This window comes from Orycteropus afer, unplaced genomic scaffold (genome assembly GCF_000298275.1).
Source record: "Orycteropus afer afer isolate SDZICR_OR568_19922 unplaced genomic scaffold, OryAfe1.0 scaffold00043, whole genome shotgun sequence".
NCBI classification, from domain to species: Eukaryota; Metazoa; Chordata; class Mammalia; order Tubulidentata; family Orycteropodidae; genus Orycteropus; species Orycteropus afer.
In genome coordinates this window covers 15986032-16007798 of record NW_006921630.1, presented here as the reverse complement: position 1 = coordinate 16007798, position 21767 = coordinate 15986032, and the positions used below count along the sequence as shown (strand labels likewise).

The following is a 21767-nucleotide window of genomic DNA, read 5'->3' as shown; positions in this document are numbered from 1 at the left end:
ACAATCATACACGGTATCCTTAATTTTTTCAGCTATATTCACACACACTATCTTTTCACATGGTAGCAAAGGAAATTGTAGATTCAATAAGAAAAACTCTCAAAGTCAAAGTCAATGGTTCTCAGAATTTAGTAAGTATGGAAATCAACTGAGGTATTCACTAAAATGTATATTCCTAGGCTATACCTTCTGAAATTCTGATTCAGGAGTCCAAGAGTGGGGCCTAGGTATCTTAAATTTTAGATTCTGATTTCCTGAATGAGTTTGATATCAATGGTCTTGGATCCATAACTTGAGAAAGACTGACTAGGTGAAGATGGCAATAATTTTTAAAGTAAAGATTCAATCTTTCCAAATTACTGAAAATGCAAAATTATAAAATCACAGACAGTCTCAAAACTATTTTTGGCTTAGATATTGATTGTGTCAATTTAAATAATGCACATATACAAACCTTGCACTGGTCTGCTGACTGTTTTTTTGAAGTCCAGAGTGGGCTTTTGGGAAAAGCCAGCTCGAAAATCAATAGTACTGAGGCCGGTGATGCGAACAGAGTGTCTTCCACTGCTTGAGGTCTGGAAAATGTTCAAAGACAAACACAGTCAGCAATCAATCCAGGAATCTGGTCACACACAACATTAGACAGTATGGGAAACTGAAGAGCAGTTCATTAAGATTGATGTCCAATAATTGAAGCTTCTGAGCTGGTGCTATGAACTTTACTATGATTCATATTTTAAGCATAAGTTTTGTTACATTCCTCCCTCATATCCCATGGGCATTCTTTAACATAAAATTCAAGAAAAAATTCTCCCTTCCCACATATGAGACCTGGGTTTGATTCCTAGTCAATGTACCTCCAGCACAGTCACCACCTGTCTATCATGTTGCTATGATGCTGAAAGGGTTTCAGAGGTGTTTCTGGACTGAGATACACTAGGAAGAAAGGCCCAATGACCTACTTCCAAAAGTTATCCAGTGAAAAGCCTATGGATCACAATGGTACAATCTCATTGTGCATGGGGTCACCATGGGTTAAGGGTCAAGTAGATGTCAGCTAACAAACATTGCATGGAGTCCCTGAGTGGTGTAAATGGTTAACAATCTCAGTTACTGATCAAAAGGTTGGAGGTACAAATCTACCCACAGGTACCTCAGAAGAAAGGCCTAGCCTGTTACTTTAAAAAAAAAATCAGCCACTGAAAACCCTATGGAGCACAGATCTATTCTGACACATATGGGATGGCAACTGGAAATCACTGCATCACCAATGGTAAAAACCAAAAAGAACAAACTCACTGCCTTCAAGTCAATCCTGATTCATAGCAACCCCTCCTTGAGTTTCCAAGGCAGTATCTCTGTGGAAGTTGATTGCCCACTCTTCCTTCTGAGGAGTGGCTGGTGAGTTTGAACCACCAGCCTTCTGGTTAGCAGTCAAAGATATTTATTTACTACTGAATGGATTTGAAGTAAACTTAAAAAAAAAAAAAAAAAAACTCCATGAAAGCATGGATCTTTGCTTTGCTCACTGCTATGCACATGGTTGATGTTCAGTAAATATCGATGAAATGAATAACTACATCTTCTCTCACAAAAAGCATCTAGGCTCAATTCTGGAAAGAGTTTAATTTCCATTGTTTTTGCTTTTGCTTTTTCTTTGCCTCTGGGAAGATTCAGTCAGGACAAATGCAAGATTTGACTGCCCAGAATATATCCAACTGGCATCTCCTGCTCAGCAGTGTCCCAGCCGGGGTGTTCAGTGCTCAAGACACAAATGTGAGGAAAAGTTGTTCCTTACCCTCAAAGAGCTCACGGCCAATGGGGAAAATAATATGAAAAATATAACCCTTTAATTTGATACAGTAAATACAATGATATAAATACAAAAAAAAAAAAAAAAAAAGTATGCCTGGAGCATAGACTAGTTTATAGTTCAGATAAAACATTCTAAAAGGGATAATGGCTGACTAAATCTTCAGTGATAAACTAAGTCCTAGAGTGCAACATATGTGCATAAGTAATAAATAATATCAATTAAGGTCATAGGATAAAAATAGTAATACTAATGTCTATAGAACACTTGGGCGCTCTGGTGGCATAGGGCCTAAAGCATTTGACTACTAACCATAAGGCTGTTGGTTCAAACCCATCAGCCACTCCTCAGAAAGAAGATTGGGCAATCTACTTCCATAGTGATATCTCCTCAGAAACCCAAGGAGGGATCGCTATGAGTTGGATCCAACTCGATGGCAGTGAGTGGTTTTTTGGTATAGAACACTTACTCTATGGCCAGATTCTTTAAATACATTGGCTTATGTAATCTTCTTACCATCCTATAAAGTATATATCATTATCACCACTGTACAGATAAGGCAATTGGGACACCAAGACATTAAATAGCTTGCCCAGATTCACAATATTTATTAATTACACAGATGGAGTTTTAATCCAATGGTCTGTCTCTTCACCACAGTGACATATTGTCTCCCAAGGGCAAGATAAGTCAGACTTAATCTCTACTTGAATATCTTTCAAAATATGATCTCAGGAGCACCTTCACCAAAATCACTTGAGTTATTTATTAAAAATGCAGATCCCTGAATACCAGCCCAAATTTACTAAACCAGAATTTCTGTTCAGTGGAGTCTAAGAATCTACATTTCAAAAAGTAACTAGGGCTTATGAACAAGAGTTCATCATAGTTGTATTACTTTGATGACCAAGATTCTGTTTAACATGAAAAGACTACATAACACCAGTCTTTTAAGTTGAAGTAGGAGATAAGCATAAGAGAAAGCATTCACGTGAAAACACTACCAAAACCAACCCAAAGTCACTGCCATTGAGTCAGATTCACAGTGATGACAACACTAAGACACCAAATATGGATCTCAATCTCAACACTGAGAAGACATTATTTAAGTATCATAGGAGAGTCAGGATGCACTAGAACAGTATATATTCTTTTCAACTGGTAAACAACCAGATTTGGCCACATATGGTTAAAGCTGGGGCACCTCTAGAGTTCTACAAAGTATTCCATGAATCATTATGACTGCTTCTTATTTGTCAGTAAGGAGAAGAAGCATGAAGTGATAAGTCCTTGGTGTTCTCGTATTTACATATCACTGGGCAGAGTCAGTAAAAACTATAAGGGAAAGGGAAATGGATATGCAGGGATGGGGAGATATGTCTTCATTCTTAGCATAAATGATGCTGCCAGTCACTGGAGTTCATTTACATAAGAGTAAGTTTGGGGACTTTAGCATTACCACTTTTCCATTATTTCTGAAGAAAAATGTGTGATAAATCCACACAAATAAACAAAACATAGAAACTGAATCATGACCCACCTCTATATTGGAGATTTCCTGTAACAAATCAACCAAACCACTGCCATCGAGTTGATTCCTATTCATATGGCCGAGTAGAACTGACCCATAGGAGGCTGTAATTTTTTATGGAAGCAGACTGCTCATCTTTCTCCCATGGAGTGGCTGGTGGGTTCAGATTACAGATCTTTTGGTTAGCAGCCAGATGTATTAACCACTGTGGCACCAGAGCTCCTTACTTCCATACAGTTTGCTAATTGCAAAGTGTATGGAAGTTCCCTATAGGGCTATAAAAAAAAAAAAAAACATCGCTAAATCTAATTTCAACTGCTTTAGGTAATGTAAAGCTTTATTGAAGACACCATTGCCTACCAATTTCATGTTTACTTGTTTGCTTGTTTACAATTGCTGTCTAATTGATCACAAATCATGGTGACTCATGTGTCAGAGCAGAACTGTACTCCATAGGATTTTCAAAGCTGAATTTTTGGAAGTAGATCACTAGGCATGTCTTCTGAGGTAAGTCTGTATGGACTCAAACCTCCAATATTTTGGTTAGTAGCCAAGAGAGTTAACCATTTACACCACCCTGGGATTCCCACCAATTTAATGTCAGGGCAATCAAAATGGTCACTCCTATGGTGAACTGATTTATATTTATTCACTGACATCATATTACTGTTAGTTGCCTTGCTGCTTAGAAAATCTCATTATGACAAAGCAACTATTGAGACCATCAAGGGCAAATACGATATATGATTTGCCAACTGGCTGCTATCAAGTGATAATTGTCTACCAAGTTTTCTGTACACAAACCAACTAAAAAAGGCTTTTTAAAAAGAGCTGTTTAGTATCTGTGTGAGAAAATCAGGAATTGGCCAATCATTTGGAAACATGTTATCCACCATTGCTAACTTATACATTAAAAATAAAGCAATGCTGATGAATAAGGAGGCTGAAACAAACTAATTTTGGTTCTTGAAGCACTAAAGTAATTAACAAAGTGTATAGAAGTGTGGAGGTAGGTTTGCTATTCCCTAAGTAATGCTAAAAATATGAAAGACAATAAAAATTTAAATAGCAAAATATATTATTTTTATGTTTCTAGATTACACTATAAACAGTAGGAGTGTCTTCTTATAATTTAGAAAAGATTGTAAATAAAAGATATTTCCAAGTGTGAAGGAAAGAGACCTTGGATAAGCAAAGCCCTACCAAAGAAGAACAAAGTAGGAGGTCTCACACTCCCAGATCTCAAAACCTACTATATAGCTACAGTTGTCAAAACAGCCTGGTATTGGGAAAATGACAGACATAGACCAGTGGTACAGAATTGAGAACCCAGAAATAGATCCATCAACCTATGATCAGTTGATCTTTGACAAAGGGCCAAAATCCATTAAATGGGGAAGAGATAGGCCCATTAACAAATGGTACTGGGAAAACTGGATATCCATTTGCAGAAAAACAAAACAAGATCTATACCTCACACCATACACAAAAACTAACTCCAGATGCTTCAAAGACTTAAATGTGAAACCTAAAACTATAAAGTTCACCGAAGACAAAATAGGAACCAACTTAGGGGCCCTAATTTATGACATAAATTATCAAGCCAAACCCAAGATGCACAAACAGCAAAAGATAAACTAGATGATAAAGATGAACCTTCTAAAAATTAAATTCTTATGTGTATCAAAGACTTCTTCAAAAGAGTAAAAAGAGAACCTAGAGAATGGAAAAAAAAATATTCTGAAACAATGTATCACACAAAGGACTTACCTCTAAAATGTATAGAAAACTCTAAAATGTATAGTTTAACACCTCAACATAAAAAAGATAAACAATCCAATTAAAAAATGGGCAGAAGACATGAACAGACACTTCACCAAAGAAGATATTCAGGCAGCCAACAAACATATGAGGAAATATTTGTGATCATTAGCCATTAGAGAGATGCAAATAAAAACAACCATGAGATACCATCTCACCATAGCATTAATAACAAAGTTCAAGAAGCAGAAAATAACAAATGCTGGCAAGGATGTGGAGAGTTTGGCAGTCTCATACAATGCTGGGGGAACTGTAAAATTGCTCTGTAAATTACTGGTATGGCTTTTCTAGCCATAAGTCTTTGTAAACTCCATGGTGGAATTTGCTGTGAGCAACTGAGGAGCTCCTGGTTGTTAAAGTTATCCCCCTGGGGTATTTCTGTTGAGACTGGCACAAAGCAATGTTCTGGGAAGTTTGCTCTCTCTCAGGTGCTTAGAATTCTGATGTTATGATTGGTTAGTTTGGCCACTCTGCCAGGCTCGAAAGGAGGCCCCTTAGAGGCCAGAATTCTTAAAGTCAGAAGTCTCTCTGACTTCTGGCTGTGAAAGATGTGCTGCTGAGAGAAGTGTGCTCCTGAGAGACAATGCGCTGCCGGGAGACAGACTGAGAGACACACGGTGCTGGGAGAGAGACTAAGAGACACACACTGTTGGGAAGGAAAGACTGTCGGCTGAAAGACAGTAGGCTGAGAGACTGAGTGCATTCTTGAACTTGAATTGTAGCCTGGTGCTTCCCTAATAAACCCTATAATCTGTGAGTTCTGTGTGGCCACTGCAGTGAATTACCGAACCCAGCAGAGAGGTGGTGGGTGTGCAGGAGGAAAGGTTGGTGTTAGGGTTGGTGAAACAGCTAGAGGAAGACGGCATGTCTGGCCTTTCAGGAATAGGCCTTGGCCTACTGATAGTTATTCTGTCTTCCTCTTGCGGGGTTACAGGAGGTCAGAAGATGCAGCCTCCTTGCCTCTTTAGCAAAAATGATACAACCACTGTGGAAATCAGTATGGCAATTCCTTAAAATGTTGGAATAGAAATAGCATTTGATCTAGCAATCCCATCACTAGGCATATATCCTAAAGAAGTGAGAGGCAGGACATGCATAGATATATGCATGCCTACATTCATTACTGCACTATTCACAGTAGCAAAAAGATGGAAACAACCTAAGTGCCCATCAACCGAGGAATGGATAAACATACTGTGGTATATACACACATTGGAATACTATGCAATCCTAAAGAATGATATACAATGTGAAAAACACCACATAACATAGATAAACTTGGAAGACATTATGCTGAGTGAAATGAGTCAATCACAGAAGGACAACTATTGTATTAGTCCACTATTGTGAAAAATCAAGGAAAGTTTAATATATAGAAGGAAACTTCCTTTGTTGGTTCCAAGGGATGGGAGGGGAAGGGAGGGAATATTTCTAGATAGGTTGAAATATATGTATTTATTTACATATATAAACCAAAGATTATTAGTGTTTTCCAGAGGTAGAAGGGAGGGAGAAAGGGGAAGCTTTTGCTTGGAGGGCATTGAGTTTATGCTAATAGATGATGGAATATTTTGGAAAAGGATAGCAATAAAGGCACCACAACATGAAAAATGTCATCAGTGTCCCTGAGCTGTAAATGTGGAAAATGTTATATCGAATGCTTTGTGTTATATGTTTTCACCACAATAAAAGTAAATAAATAAATAAAAGATATTTCCAAGTATGTCAGTTTTTATAAATAACCACAGTCAACTCTGGATTAACCAGTGTAATTAGAGCAAACAAGGTTATGAATAAACCAAAATGATGGTTTAAAATATAATATAAAGGAAAATTCAAATTTCATTAAAAATGATCTCTAATGTTTAGCCATGCATTCATCATTCTTTAGTCTTTCTCTTAAAATAATTATGACAATACTTGGCAGTGTCTTAGGAATGCTAAATATCACATTAAATTTATTTATGAGAGAGTACTAATAGCTTAGTATCTATTAATCTACTATTTTAATTTCCTTCTTATCTGAGCTTCCTTTTTCCAAATATTAGTGCAATAAAAACGTAGTATTTATAAGGGTTGTGCCCAAAACCAGTTGCCACTGAGTTGATTCCAACTCATGGCAACCCCATTTGTACTACAGTAGAACTGTGCTCCATAGGATATTCAATAGCTGATTTTTTGGAAGTAGATCACCATTCTTTATTTCAAGGCACTCTGAGTGCACTTGAACCTCCAATCTTTCTGTTAGCAGCCAAGGATGTAAACCATTTACCCTACCCAGTAATTCCTATAAAGATGGTAAATACCAGTAAATAGAAAACAAGGAAGAAAAAAGTATTAACCTATTAATTAAAGTATATCTTTTACATAAATGATCACTTCTAATCGTCACAAAATAGAGACAATACTATTATTATCACCATTTGACAGATCAGAGAGGTTAAGTAATTCGCCCAAAATCACATAGATAGCAGGTAGCAGAGCTGAGGTGTAAACTGAGGCATTGAGCCTCTAGAAACCACACTCTACAACTACATCATGATTTTTTTAATTATGGTCTGAATTAAGCTGATTGTGCTGGTTTCATGGTAGGAGCCCTGGTGGCGTAGTGCCTAAGGCATTTGACTGCTAACCAGAAAGCTGGCAGCTCAAACCCACCAGCCACTCCTCGGAAGGAAGGTTGGGCACTCACTTCCGTAGTAATACCGCCTCAGAAACGCAAGGAGGGGTCCCTATGAAGCAGAACCGACTTGATGACAGTGCATTTGGCTTTGGTTTTGGTTTCAGGGTACAGGCTGGGAATGCTGAACTGCTCTACCTAATAGGAGGAGAACCCCTATCCAGAAGAGTGAAGTAGAGACATGATGAGGAGAAAAGAAGGGGGTTGGCAAAGAGAAAACAGAAGGGCATTGGTGCTTCAAGGCATGAACTTCGAACCTCCAAATAAATCTACTAAACTCATAAAATGCTTGGTTTTTGTGAATCTGTGAAAATTTTGAAAGGGCTGAGTTTTGCTTCGTATCATAGCACAAAAGGTTGGAATCAACATAGAAGAAATCAGGAGACAAGGAGGCCATAATAGATTAAGCCTTCAGGAAAACATGGAAAATGCTAGGAGAAGGCTTTTGATTGTCATAAGTTACACACTTGCTGGGATTGGAGGAAGACTAAATGACATGAAGATCTTGGAGGAGCAAAGAGAGTTAAGCTAATTCTGTAACTGGGTCAAGCAGAGACAACCCCCCCCCCTTTTGCTTCCAAATTATTTTAGCCATCATAGTATCAGTATTCTATATCGATGATATGTAGAAGGAGGCCAAAATCATTGATTTAACTGCTGTTTCTATTTGGCCTATAGAATTGACATGAATATTCAACCTGTGGGTTATATTAAAAGAAGAATATAGCTCTGAAAAGTAAAAGGTAATTTATTTACAAATCCAAGGCCCTTCATTAATATTTTACTTAACAACTACACTCCAGGTCTAATTATCTTCCAGAAGACTGAGTTTGTTTTGGTCTATATTTTGCCACTGATGAAAACTGAAAAGAATAGAAATGTCCTTTACATTTTTCCTTGTGGAATCCCATCCTCAGTTGGATGAATGTAGCTCTATTAGTCTAAAGGACAAGTTTCCAAACAGTGCATCTTTCTGCTCTCTTTGAATAACACTGGGAGATCTGGTGGCATAGTACCTAAAGCATTTGACTGCTAACCAGAAAGCTGGCTGTTCAAACCCACCAGCCTCTCCTTGGAAGCAAGGCTGGGCAATCTACTTTCACAGTGATATCACCTCAGAAACCCAAGGAAGGGTTGCTATGAGTTGGATCTGACTCAATGTCAGTGGGTTTGGTTTTTGGTTAGGATAACAATATATTTATGTTATATACTTGTTCTACTCTATACCACATAAGGTTATCATGAGTCAGACTCAATTCTACATCAACTAACAATGGTAGCCAACAAGAGCTTGCTGCACAACAGAAAGTCAGCAATTGGGTAGGAGTATCAGAGAGAACAGTAAAGCATGTACTTCTTCACCACAGAGTATCTGGAACAATCAAACTTGCATGGAGCTACCTTACTCTCATAGCTTCTATAGTTAAGAAGAAGAAGCAGTTTGTTTTAGAACATAACAGGAATATTTCTAGACCACACACACTGAACAGGGTTTGTAGGGACAGAGATTCTAAGGGTTGATGTCCCAAAGACACTGTTCACACACTTAAAAATATTCATAAAGAGCTGCTTCACTCCTTTGCATTTGGAGCGTCATCTTGGTCGAGTAGTAAGTCCAAGATAGCAATCTGAGTTAGGGTCTGAGTGTGAGCTGCACCGAAGCAAAGTCAGGATTTGGCAAAGATGACATTATACTGCATATCAGTATTTTCCCTCATTAAAGTAACTGGAAGCCTAAAACTGTAAGTAGGTAGCCTCAACCCACAAAAAAAGTAAGAGAATAGAATAAGCAGAGCAGCCCAGAACGTGGGTTTCTGAATTGGAGTGAATCTACCAGGAATGAAGGCGCAGGACAGGCTGAAGCACCATAAAACGAGCACCATGGAGAGCGCCAGGGAAACAAATTGCTCCTAGGTGCTCTCGGCTCAGATCTCCTGGTCAGTTCTAATGCAGATGTATTTATTTCTCAGTTTGGGGACAAAGACCTATTAACAACTTCTTTATATTAGAAGTCCTTTCAGGGCAATAACTATGCCTTATTTACCATCCACAAAATATGTGCTACCTTTGACTGCTAAGTGGAAATTAATTCCAAATGCAATGCTCTTTCCAGTACACCTAAATTCATGTGTAACATTTTGTGATAACATAATCTCTGGGTAGATTTGGACCCTATGGCACAAGAGATAATAATTTGCTCTTCTACTCTTCTCAATACCTTTGTATTTAGGAAAATCCAGGTCAGCAGGATGCTAGTAAACTGCACTTTGGGAAAATAAAACACTCTACTTTGCAACATTAACTAATTTTCCTGGCTGATTTCCAGCTCCCAAATTGATTTGGGAGCCATTATAAACCAGCTCCTTCACACTATTGGGCCATTTAAATAGTCCTGGCCAATGAATTGTAAGGACAGTAAAGTGTGTCACCTCTGAGATGAGATGGCAGTGATGCAAATCATTTTCCTAACATATTTAATGTACATTCTTCAGTATTTTCTCTCATTAAAGTGATTGAAGAAGCTGGGTGTTCTAAATTATGGTGGACCCTCCATTCCAGTAAACCCCCTTCCCCCCAGGATATGTAACATTAGTGAGGAATGAACTTTCTTGTGTTAAGGCAGTGAGAATTCCTCCTAGCACTAAGTAGGGAACCTGGCCTGTCATAAATTGAATAAAAATTTGATTGTTAGACCTGATTTTCAACTCTTTCTCCCAAAGAGTTTGAATATTTCATAAAATTGTCAAAAAGCCCCAAAAAATAAAAACAAAAAGAGGTTTTAATGGCATTTCAAGGTGTCTGCAACTACTTCTCTAGAGATACCACCTCAGAAACACAAGGAGGGGTCACTATGAGTCAAATCAACTTGATGGCAGTGAGCTGACTGCACTAAAAGAAAGTAAAGATGCACTAAGAGAAAGTAAAGACACAATTAGTAAAAGTTCAAGAGAATAACTACTTTTACCATTCATGTGTCAGGAACTGTTATTTCATTTAATAAAGACAACATGAACTAGGTAAATTTTCCCTCATTTTACTTAGTCTTAGCATAGTTAAGTAATTTCTCCAAGGTCTAAAAGCTAATAAACAATAGATCTTGAATTCAAATGAATGTGCAGCTCTTTTTAAAGTATTTTCCTTTAAATGATACATTATACTTTATAAATTAAAAAATACGATGATTTTCAGTCAAATATTTATTACACACCTACTGTACAATAGGATAGGCACTGTGTTAGACACAAAGCTATAACAATTCCAGCTAGATATAAATACTATCAACAATATCATCATTTTAATAGGCATTGTGGTTCAGAGAAATGTGACAAGAAGAAATATGTACCCAAAGTATAGAATACATTTTCCTTAAATATATGTATATACAGGGAGCTCTGGTGGTGTAGTGCCTAAGGCACTTGATTGCTAACCAGACAGCTGGCAGCTCACACCCACCAGCCACTCCTCGGAAGGGAGGCTGGGCAATCTACTTCTGTAGTGATACCACCTCGGAAACCCAAGGAGGGGTCACTATGACTCAGATCCAACTCAACAGCACACAACAACAACAACATATGTGTACACACCATACCTATTTACAGATACAAGTATACAGGTAGCTTTAAAAAAAAAAAAAAAAGAAAAGAAAAGAAAGATGAAGAAGAAGCACTCCATTTGCAGGACAAAATAACTGGGAAATTTCCAGGAAAAATCCATTATAAAGCATTCCATTGACCCCAAACTCTGAATTGGTACCGCACTTAACCATTTAAATTACAAATCTAGTGAAGTCTGCAGGCTTAGTGAAAGGAGTCACCAGGTGAGAATAATTGGAGGCCAGCATAATAATCCTCTTTTGTGATCCTTTGTAAACTCAAGGTTGATTTAATGTGATTCTTAAACAAGCTTTTGCCACTTGAATATGATTTCTAAAATATTTTTACCCTACAGAAAATTCGTTAGAAAACTGTGGCAACCAACGTAACTATCTGAAACCAAAATATTTCTACTAGTATCAGAACCTCAATATATTCATGTGGTAAGATACACCACCTTCTCCACTTGAGAGATTATCTAAGGACCCTTTATCCAAATTATGTAAGGAAAATATGCCCTAGGGAATGTGCTAAATTATAAAATCACATTGATAATCCTGTTGTTGTTGTTGTTATGTGCCGTCAAGTCAGACCCGACTCATAGCGATCCCTCTTTGGGTTTCCAAGGCAGTATCACTATGGAAGTAGATTGCCCTATCTTCCTTCCAAGGAGTGGTTGGTGAGTTTGAACCGCCAGCCTTCTGGTTAGCAGTCAAGTGCCTTAGGCATTACGCTACCAAAGCTCCTTTGATAATCCTAGACTAATAAAAACATTTTGCATGACCTAAACCCATTGGGTGGTGACATGTATTTGATTTCTTTGCAGGGATCTTTCTTCCCTTAACAAGCAAAGGGCAAGATTTGGCACAAATTTATCTATGGTTATATTCAAATACTCTTTATAGAGAGAGAGATAGCTGCGTGAATGGAAAAATTCGTATTGTTTCTCACAAATAAGATCCAAGACTTGTAGCTTCCCAACAAGTAGAAATTCAGAGACCTAGAACTACCTTCTCATTTATTTTTAAGGAGCTCTGGTGATGAAGTGGATAAAGCATTCAGCTGCCATACAAATATCCACAGTTCAACCATACCAATTGCTCTGCCAGAGAAAGATGTTGCAGTCTGCTTACGTAAAGATTTACAGCCTTAGAAACCTGATGGGGCAGTTCTACTCTGTCACTCTGAGTCAAAATCAAGTCAATGGAAATGAGTTTCTAATTTATCTATTTTTTTAAATAAAACTTTGCTCTTTTCTGTTATTCCTTTTTAGCATGCTTTTACTAGCATCTGGTGCAAACTAAAATTTGAGTCATTTATATGGACTATACAGATGAGTTGACTCTTTATCTCTGTTTGGGGAAAGTGCCCTTAAATCACAGCATAACACTTACCAGGGTTTCAGAGGGAAACTACAGAAGAAAAGCAACAGCCACTCTCATGATGTTTTAAATAGCGGCTACATTGTGTCCATAGCTCAGCTGTAAGCTAACTACCCCATTCTCCTGCCTGTTTTCCTAGAGATCATCAGAATGAATGTGTTAATATTTTTATTCATACATAATTATATTGCTCTTTCCCAGGAACAGTAGTGTATACTTGTCACAACATTTTATCCTATATTAAAGTAGGGAAATAAAATGTATACAACAATAAATGTGAAATAAAGGAGAAAGTGATCAATGTCAAAATAAAGGGCAGAAAAATTGCAATAGAAATAAGGAAAAGAGCATTTCAGATGAAAATGTCAGGAAAGACGATAAAAATGTTGCCATTTGAGCTGGGCCTTCGGGGACAGTCATAAATCACACTGAGAGGAAGGGCATTTCAGGCAGAAGGGACAGTTTGAGAAAAACCATGGAGCAAGAGAATGTAGGGAGGGAGAGGGTGGGTAACAGAACAAAATTGTATTTGCCTAGAGAATAAAGGCACAAGATGGAACATAACTAGAAATATTGGTTGATTTGGGTGGTCCTTGAATGCCATGTTAGGTCAAATAATAGATTGTTTCCCATACTTTAGATAAAAAACTGCTATGTGAAACATTTAAAATGCATTATTAATTCCACTGATAGAGCAGACATTTTCCAAATAGCAGAGTGCATGGGAGATAGCACCAGGGATAGACTATCTAATCTCAGACATTTCTCTTTTTGAGAAAGCGCACATGTACTGTGCTATCATTCATTAGCTGGCCAGAAAAGAAATCGAAAGTCAGCTGCAGTATTTATGGTAGTTGATTCAGCTGCATTTCTTTTGCATCAATTTGATACATTCTTTTGGTGTTTCATATAGCAACAAAATAAGTTTAATTATGATTGTTTTTTTAATTCTATTTTTGCTGTTGTTATTTAGAATATCTCCTATGCATAGATCTTAAAAAAGCATAATGCTTAAGACAGAACTATTTAACTACTTAAGCTAAATTATTTTCCAGTTTTAAGATGATTTCAGTGGATGCTTTTAGTTTAAGGTTTAAAGATCATCTTAGGTTAATAGTTTCTGGGGTTCATCTACCTTCTATGGCTCCAGAAAGTCTGGAGTCCATGATAATTTGAAATTCTGCTCTGTGTTTTCCCTCTTTTGATCAGGACTTTTATGGAATCTTTGATTAAAATGTTCAGTAATGGTAGCCAGGTTCTATTCAGTTCTTCCGGTCTCATGGTAAAGGAGGCAGTTGTTCATGGAGGCAATCAGCCACACATTCTATATCTCCTCCCTATTCCTGACTCTCCTTCTAGCTATTTCTCTCCAGGTTTATAGAGACCAATTGTTGTGCCTTGAATGGCCACTTGTAAGGTTTTAAGGCCCCAGGCACTATGCAGTGAACTAGGAGGTAGAATAGCAAAACTTAACTGGGATGTCTCATAAAACCGTGACCTTAAAACTCCAAAGCAAGCAACAAAATCCAGTACTTAAACAACCTCAGTTACTCTTTTTTTTTTTGTCATCATTACATTTTTCACACAATTTTTGCCAAGTCAACCTCTTACAGGTGTACAGATTATTGATAGCAGTTACAAGAATTGGGCGTGCAATTCTACCCTTAATCAATGCATGCAAGTTTTCCATCACCATACTCTATTTTCTCTTCAGTTCATAGAAATCTTTCATCTTTTAGATATTATATTTAACCAAAAATAAATAAATAAAATAAAAAAACCTCATTGCCGTTGAGTCAGTTGTATTTAAGTGGCATTGAAATGCTTATCTTTTATTTATCTGTTGTTATCACCACTGTTCTCTAGACAGTGGTGTAACATCAGCGCTGGAGGCCCTTTTGGTGAGGACTAGATATAAATTTAAGATAATTTGACAATATGTACTGTGTCTTTTATTATTTCCATAATTATAGGAGACTGGATTAGAGACTTACCCAAAGGGAGTTCCCATCACATCATCACTTTATCATCTCTTTCCTCATTCACAAACTAATTCTTAGTATTTCATTTTTCTAACTATCAATTAATAGGTGGTTAGTGCTCATTAAGTATGTAATACAGAACATGGCTATGAGCAGACACTAAGTAAATATTTACTGAATAAAAAGGTGTAGAATAACAGACATGTATTATCTCTTCTTTAAGCAGTATTTTTACTAGAGGAAATTCTACAGGCAGCAACATAAAATGCCTAGAAATGAATTGCTAACACTATGAACTAATGGCATCACTTGCAAATATTTGCAAAATAGTCATTAACAGATAAATTAACATCACTGTCCAGAAACCAAGAATGAATTATCACAATGGAGTAGCTAGCTCAGAACATTGCTAGCTTAGGTCATACTTAGATTGAAATAATTTAGGCATAAACTCAGCACTTCTTATTTTCCTTCCTACACTGGCCACAGTAAGTCAAATTCAACACTAGTCATATTTTGGACATGTTAGGAGCTCTGGTAGCATAGTGCCTAAGGCACTTGACTGCTCACCAGAAGGCTGGCGGTCAAACCCACCAGCCACTCCTCGGAAGGAAGGTTGGGCAATCCTACTTCTGTAATGATACTGCCTCAGAAACCCAAGGAGGGGTCGCTATGAGTCAGGGCCGACTCAACGGCAAACAACAACAACAACAACAGGCAAAGTAAGTACAACATTATGTCTGGTCACATCTATTTAAAATATCACAACAACAAAATACGTCATCCTTACAAATCTAATGTAGTCAATAAACATTAAGCACCTACTATATATGCAAAGAGGCAGTATCTCTAGGAGGGGTTGCTATGAGTCGGGTCAGACTCGGCAGCACACAACAACAACAACATTTTGGGAGCTCTGATAGCGTAGTGCCTAAGGCACTTGACTGCTAACCAGAAGGCTGGAGTCTCAAACCCACCAGCCACTCCTTGGAAGGAAGATGGGGCAATCTACTTCCATAGTGATACTGCCTCGGAAACCCAAGGAGGGGTCACTATGAGTCGGGTCCGACTCGAAGGCACATAACAACAACAACATATGCAAAGAAGTAGATGAATGAAGTAGGCAGATGGTCTATTTCTGGTCCACGTAGAAATTACATTTCCTTTCATATTACCATTGTATACACACCATCATCCCCTACCATTCACCTCAAAAATCCACATTAGATTTTCTACCTTCCCTACAGGATTTAGAATTCTGAGGATAGAGAACTAATACTCTAGGACTTGAGTGAAGTTACAATGGAAGCTTTCTTTCTTTGAACTGGGAATGTTATTGTAGGCATTCTGTAAAAAACTAAAAAATACCGACTGGCATATGAAGCTAGTGCCTCAGATTTATACAGTTTAATACCTCCATGCACTTTCACAGCAGCTTGATCATTTGAATCATGATCTGAGTAAGTCTATTTTTTTAGGTAGAGAATATTATATAATGCATGGGATTTCTTCATTTAAGTTCTTCCAGGAAGATTCAGGGCAAGTCTTTTATTTGGAAGGTGCAAGGGATACTAGTAGACGAGAGGAAGTAATATAGGAAAAGGAATGCAGGCAATAAGGAGGTATGTTTTTAACCCTGTTCTCACTGTGGAAAACTAGAGCTTATTCCTGAGGGGGATGAAAGTCTCTCCTAAGGGGTGTTGTTTCGCCGTAGAACAGACTTCCCTTATTCTGGATGGGGAAAATAAAACCCTCAGAGATGCAGGTATTAGAGCCAGAAGAAGCAGAGCAAACTGAAAAGTCTGAGAAAAATGAGCAAGGCATGCACAGCATCTACTACCATGGGTCACACATAATTTGTAGCAGAACTAGACTTCAAGTTTATGGTCTCCTGAATCTGGGGTGTGTGTTCCTTTCTCCATACTGCTAAAATGCAATGATTTCTTAGAATGAATATATGTCATTTAAGATAATTTCTAGGATAGAAATACAATTTTGTGTTGAAGAAAATGGCAGATCTAGATCCACGAAGTATAACAATAGCCAACACTACTTGAGGGCTTATTCTGTATCAGGAATTATGGTAAGTATTTGGTGTGCATTATCTTAATTTAATTCTTAGCACAGTTCTTCTATGAAGTAAAGGAATATTATTTTCATTCCCACAACACAGAGGAGGAAAGCAAGACACCAAGAAGTCATGTCCCCAGGCAATACAGCTTTCTAGTGGAGGTACTGAAATTCAAACCTAGGCAGCTCCACACCAGTCTATACCTCTAAGCATTACTCTCTATTGTTCCCGTTTCAGATTGTTAAGGACACAGGAGTAGAATAAATCAACCTATAGATTTGATGATAGGAAAACTATTCGAGAGCTGTGAGTGCTTCTTGTGGCATAGATAGCTTTCACTTCACAATCATCAAAACTTAACACTGCCAACTTCAGTGATCAAGAAACCTCCTATGAATGCACGATGTATATTGCTTCTTATTAAAAGTGCTCTCCATAATTGCAAGACAGGACATAAGTAAACTATTGTATTCACTTCCTAGAACATGGCATCATCAAAATAGAGTAATAAGTAGGCTTTGTGAAGTAACAGTACCTTCACTGTCCACATTCCAGCTTCTGGCTCTTTGACATTCACCACCTTGGCAGAGTTATAGATATTTAATAGCTCATTCAGGCCAAATCCCTTTTTTATCAGCTTCCCTGAAAGACAGGCATAAAGGAAACAAGCATAATATTTCTCTCAGCTATGCCTATTAGTTAATTTAACACTACATAAATCTAAGAGTATGATCATATTTCAAATAACACAGAGACATTTTAAGTGGGCTGCATACTGAGCTGAAGAATGATCATTTTGTATCCTATGGCTCAAGTGAAGGGTGCTCTATTTCCACTTATTACCTGATAGTCATGTGTGTCCGTTGCTCAAAATGTTATTTTATTTATATGGAAAAAAATTTTATTTTTATTTATATAGGATTTCTGGCCTTTGGAACTAAAGTAACAGATTCTCCTTTGTTATGCTGATTTGATCTTTAAATAAGAATTATTCTTGGAAGACTGTGATCATGTTTCCGAAGCCAGTCTAGATAAAAATTACTGCTGAGAATTAATGTGCCGTCACTAGAGACATTTCAAACAAATAGAGGGCAAACATAGTAACCGGAATAAATGTCTTTTTTGGAGATCATTCAGGATATTACTAACAGGTAGACCCTAAGTATGTATTTGTACCAAGTACAAAACCTTAACTAGTTTTCCACCAAGCACAAGAGACAGCTTTTAAGAGGCATAGTAGTAATTAAAGAGGCAGTGTAACCAAGTAATGTGATACCACCTCCTAGCTCTTGTGGTGTAGTGCCTAAAGCATTTGACTGCTAACCAGAAGGCTGGTGGTTCAAACCCACCAGCCACTCCTGGAAGGAAGGTTGGGCAATCTACTTCCATAGTGATACAGCCTCAGAAACCCAAGGAGGGGTCACTACGAGTTGGGTCCGACTTGATGGCTGTGAATTTCTTTTTTTTTTTTTTTTACTGACTTGAGGTTTATCTAAAGTATCTAACAGTTGGGATTTACAGAGGTAGAAAAGTGTATTTAAAATTAACTTATACTTTAGTTATTCACTGTGCCCTTGGCTCTCCTATACACTACTTTAACAGTCCAATATTGGCATAACAAGTTTTACAATCATTGTATACATAATGACTTTTAAAAGGACAAAGAAGAACACTATGGATCCAGGTACTTTTAAGTATCCAGGTTGTTAGTAGGAAAAACAAGTCTTTACTGGGGAGCGTGAATATAACTAGAGTGGAATCCTGCCTCAATTGACAAATCCATTTGTAAGGCCAAACCTGTATAAGTCTTAAAAAATATTGCTTGTTTTTAAATTTCAATTTGCTTGCTAGTATACATGTGACCTCTGAGGACAATTTCAAATGCTAGCTTCTTTTAGGTTTTAGTTATTTCCTAAGACTCAAATGAATGCAAAGTAAATCAAGATTTCTCTAGTAAAGCATAAATTTGACTTTTAAAAACTGTCTTCTGTAAAATTAACCCTTTCCAAGATGATTCAGTGAAAATTTAGACAATTGTCTTAAAAGTTTTTTTCTTGCATTTCATTTAAAAGTAACATAAAATATTGTAAACTTGCTATGAAATATTTCTTCATACATATAGTAGGAAATTAAAATTTTAGGTTCAATTTAAATATAATGTACATTCATAAAACAGATGCTTATTGTTCAAGGTATTCTTCCAGGTACTAAGTTTTATTTTTTATTTTTCTTTTTTTTAACTTTTTATTGTGATTTGGGTGAAATTTGACAAAGCAAATTCATTTTAGATTCAACAGTTAATAAACATTTTGTTTTGCGACACTGACTACATTCCCCACAGTGTAACAACAGCTTTCTTCCCACTTCTTCCCTGTGGTTACCCTTTCCCTGTATCCTTCATTTATGCATTCCTGCCTTCCTACCTTTCTCCCTGTGCAAACGCTGCCTTTCTGATATTCCATGATTGATTGTTCTAAGGAGTACGTCTTCCTTGTGTAGTTGTTTGGCTCATAGGCCTAGTGTCTGGCTGGGAGTTAAGCCATGGGAGTGAGTTCAATTCCAGACTCAAAGGGTGACTGAGGACCATACTCTTGGAGGTTTCACCAGTGTCTATCTGACCAATAAACCTACTCTTTTTTTTTTTTTTTTTAATTTTGTTCCACATTTTTTCTCCCACTCTATTCAAGAGCTCCAATTTTGATCGCTTTCAAAGTGGATGGCAGTGGCAGCAGGGCATCTTCTAGTCCCAGGGTCATATGGGTTGAGGTTCTCATGGTCCATTAGTCCTTTGCACATTCTGTTTTCATGCATCTTTGATTTTCTTCCTTCTTCTTTGCCCCAGATGAGTTGAGACAAATAGTTGTATCTTAGATGGCTGCTCACAAGCTTTTAAGAACCCAGTTGTTACTCACTGGCATAAAATGTAGAAAAATATTTTTGTATACTATGTTGTGCCAATTGAGCTTTCTATCTCCTGTGACCATGGTCCCAAGCCCAGAGCCTCAGTGACTCACTCCCTCAAGGTGCTTAGTTGTGGCTAAGGAGTCATCCTAAATTTGCCCCCTTAGATTTAAATTGTATATGGACATTTTTATAGCACATACAAATACAGATACCAGGTACTAAGACTGATGAGCTTATATGTAGTCAATATTTGATAATCTTCTCTGAATAGACACTGAACTTTTTTTTATAATATTTCTTCTTAATATAGTTCAGTTACAATTAACTTACTAAATCTCTTCTCTTTAAACTATTAAAAGTAATAGCTTTTGAGTCAATAATAACTAGGAACAACAAAAAATCTGCTTTACTCTTTAAGTATCTTCACTAACCATTTCTCAGTTTATTGAATATTTTCATTAAGTTAGCATCAACTTGCAATCAGAAGCCTTGGTGGCACAATGGTTAAGCACTCAGTTGCTAACCAAAAGGTTAGAGGTTTGAACCCATCCAGTGGCTCTGTGAGAGAGAGACTCGAAGATCCCATGAAGATTATAGCCTATAGAAACCCTCTAGGGCAGTTCTACTCTGATTTCACTATGTAGCGGAATCAACTCAACAGCACCTAACAACAGTAACTTGCCATTAAGAAAGTGTGCAAAAGGTACATTACCCTCCATGGTTTTGTATTTTATTATCTGAATTTAGATATAGCTCACCTAAAGGATTGCGAATTTCAATCATTGGAGAAGGGCCACTCAGTGACACAGTAACCTCTTTCAGGCTGGGATCAAAAGGAATTTGCCAAGTGTTCACAGCCTTTTCCAAATGATCTGTGGATAAGAGATGAACTTTGGATGCCTGCACTGCTTCTTCTACCCATTTTAACACCTGTAAGAGACAAAGAGAAGTGTGAGTGAAATCAGAAAGCATTTACACTGTTTATGCCACCATTACTTCCAGGTACAGTAGTCAGCGTTGGTTAATCACATGACTCAGGTGCTTACTGTTCTGATGTGAGGTTTATTTCAGACATTAGTGAAAACAAGACTTTTCCGGTATCTGGTTATTGTAGCAGATTCAGAATAAAATACAAATTCAAAATAAGATAGCCCATGCTCAAATTTCAAGTTTCCTATCTTGGGATAAAACACTCAGAACGACAGTTTATCTACAGTCTCCAAAACTGGTAAAGTGACATATAAAGTGACTGGTAAAGAGATGTTACATTCCATTTGTACTTTTCAAGAGAAATGAAAAGAACCTATTAAAAACCATGGTATTGCAAACCATGTGAGATCTCTTTCCCCTCCACTCTTTCTTTCTGTATTTCATTTCTTCTCAGATACAATTTATAAAAGATAGCCACTTTTGCAAATTATCAGATCCAATTTCAGTATAGTGGGGGCTTTAATCACTGAAAAAATAATTACGTTGCCAACAAAATAGTGATTTTTATGATTAAATGAGTAAGTAAAAGAGTTAGCGGAAAGAGTTAACTATTGTATTTAAAGAAAATAGAAAAATATTTCAGATTAGAACCAATTTTAGTGTATTCCTGAAAAATAATCTTTGGAAAAATATTAAGAATTTTGATTATAAAAGGGTGTTTATGTGAACATCGAAATCTTCCAGTTAACAGCAGCAGCAAAGACAATTCCATGTCAGACAAATTGTGCATATTTGCACAGGTACTATTTCATTGAAATTGCTACAACGAATTCTAAAACATGATAACCACTAATCTGCTACAGATTTTTCTCTGGTTCATATGTCCTTTAAAACTGTATCCTATAATGAACAATTTCCCTTGCAATTATGCATACATACAACACTGCACAGAAGTGAATATTAAGGTATAGTCAAACTATTCAAAATAAATAAAAATTTTTTTAAAAAATTCAAAACTGTTAGTCACAGATCAATTAATTAATCAACAAATAATAGGCAA

General features: G+C 37.0%; 1 protein-coding gene across 1 annotated transcript in view; it reads right to left on the bottom strand.

Annotated features, from left to right (window-relative positions):
- HMCN1 (hemicentin 1) overlaps window positions 1-21767 on the bottom strand; it is a 691072-nt gene that overhangs the window by 408067 nt on the left and 261238 nt on the right. The window contains exons 5-7 of the mRNA XM_007937695.2: window positions 20536-20707; window positions 17409-17515; window positions 455-575 (exon numbers count right to left, since the gene is read on the bottom strand). Coding sequence (XP_007935886.1) covers window positions 455-575; window positions 17409-17515; window positions 20536-20707 — 400 coding nt within the window. The remainder of the gene's footprint in view (window positions 1-454; window positions 576-17408; window positions 17516-20535; window positions 20708-21767) is intronic.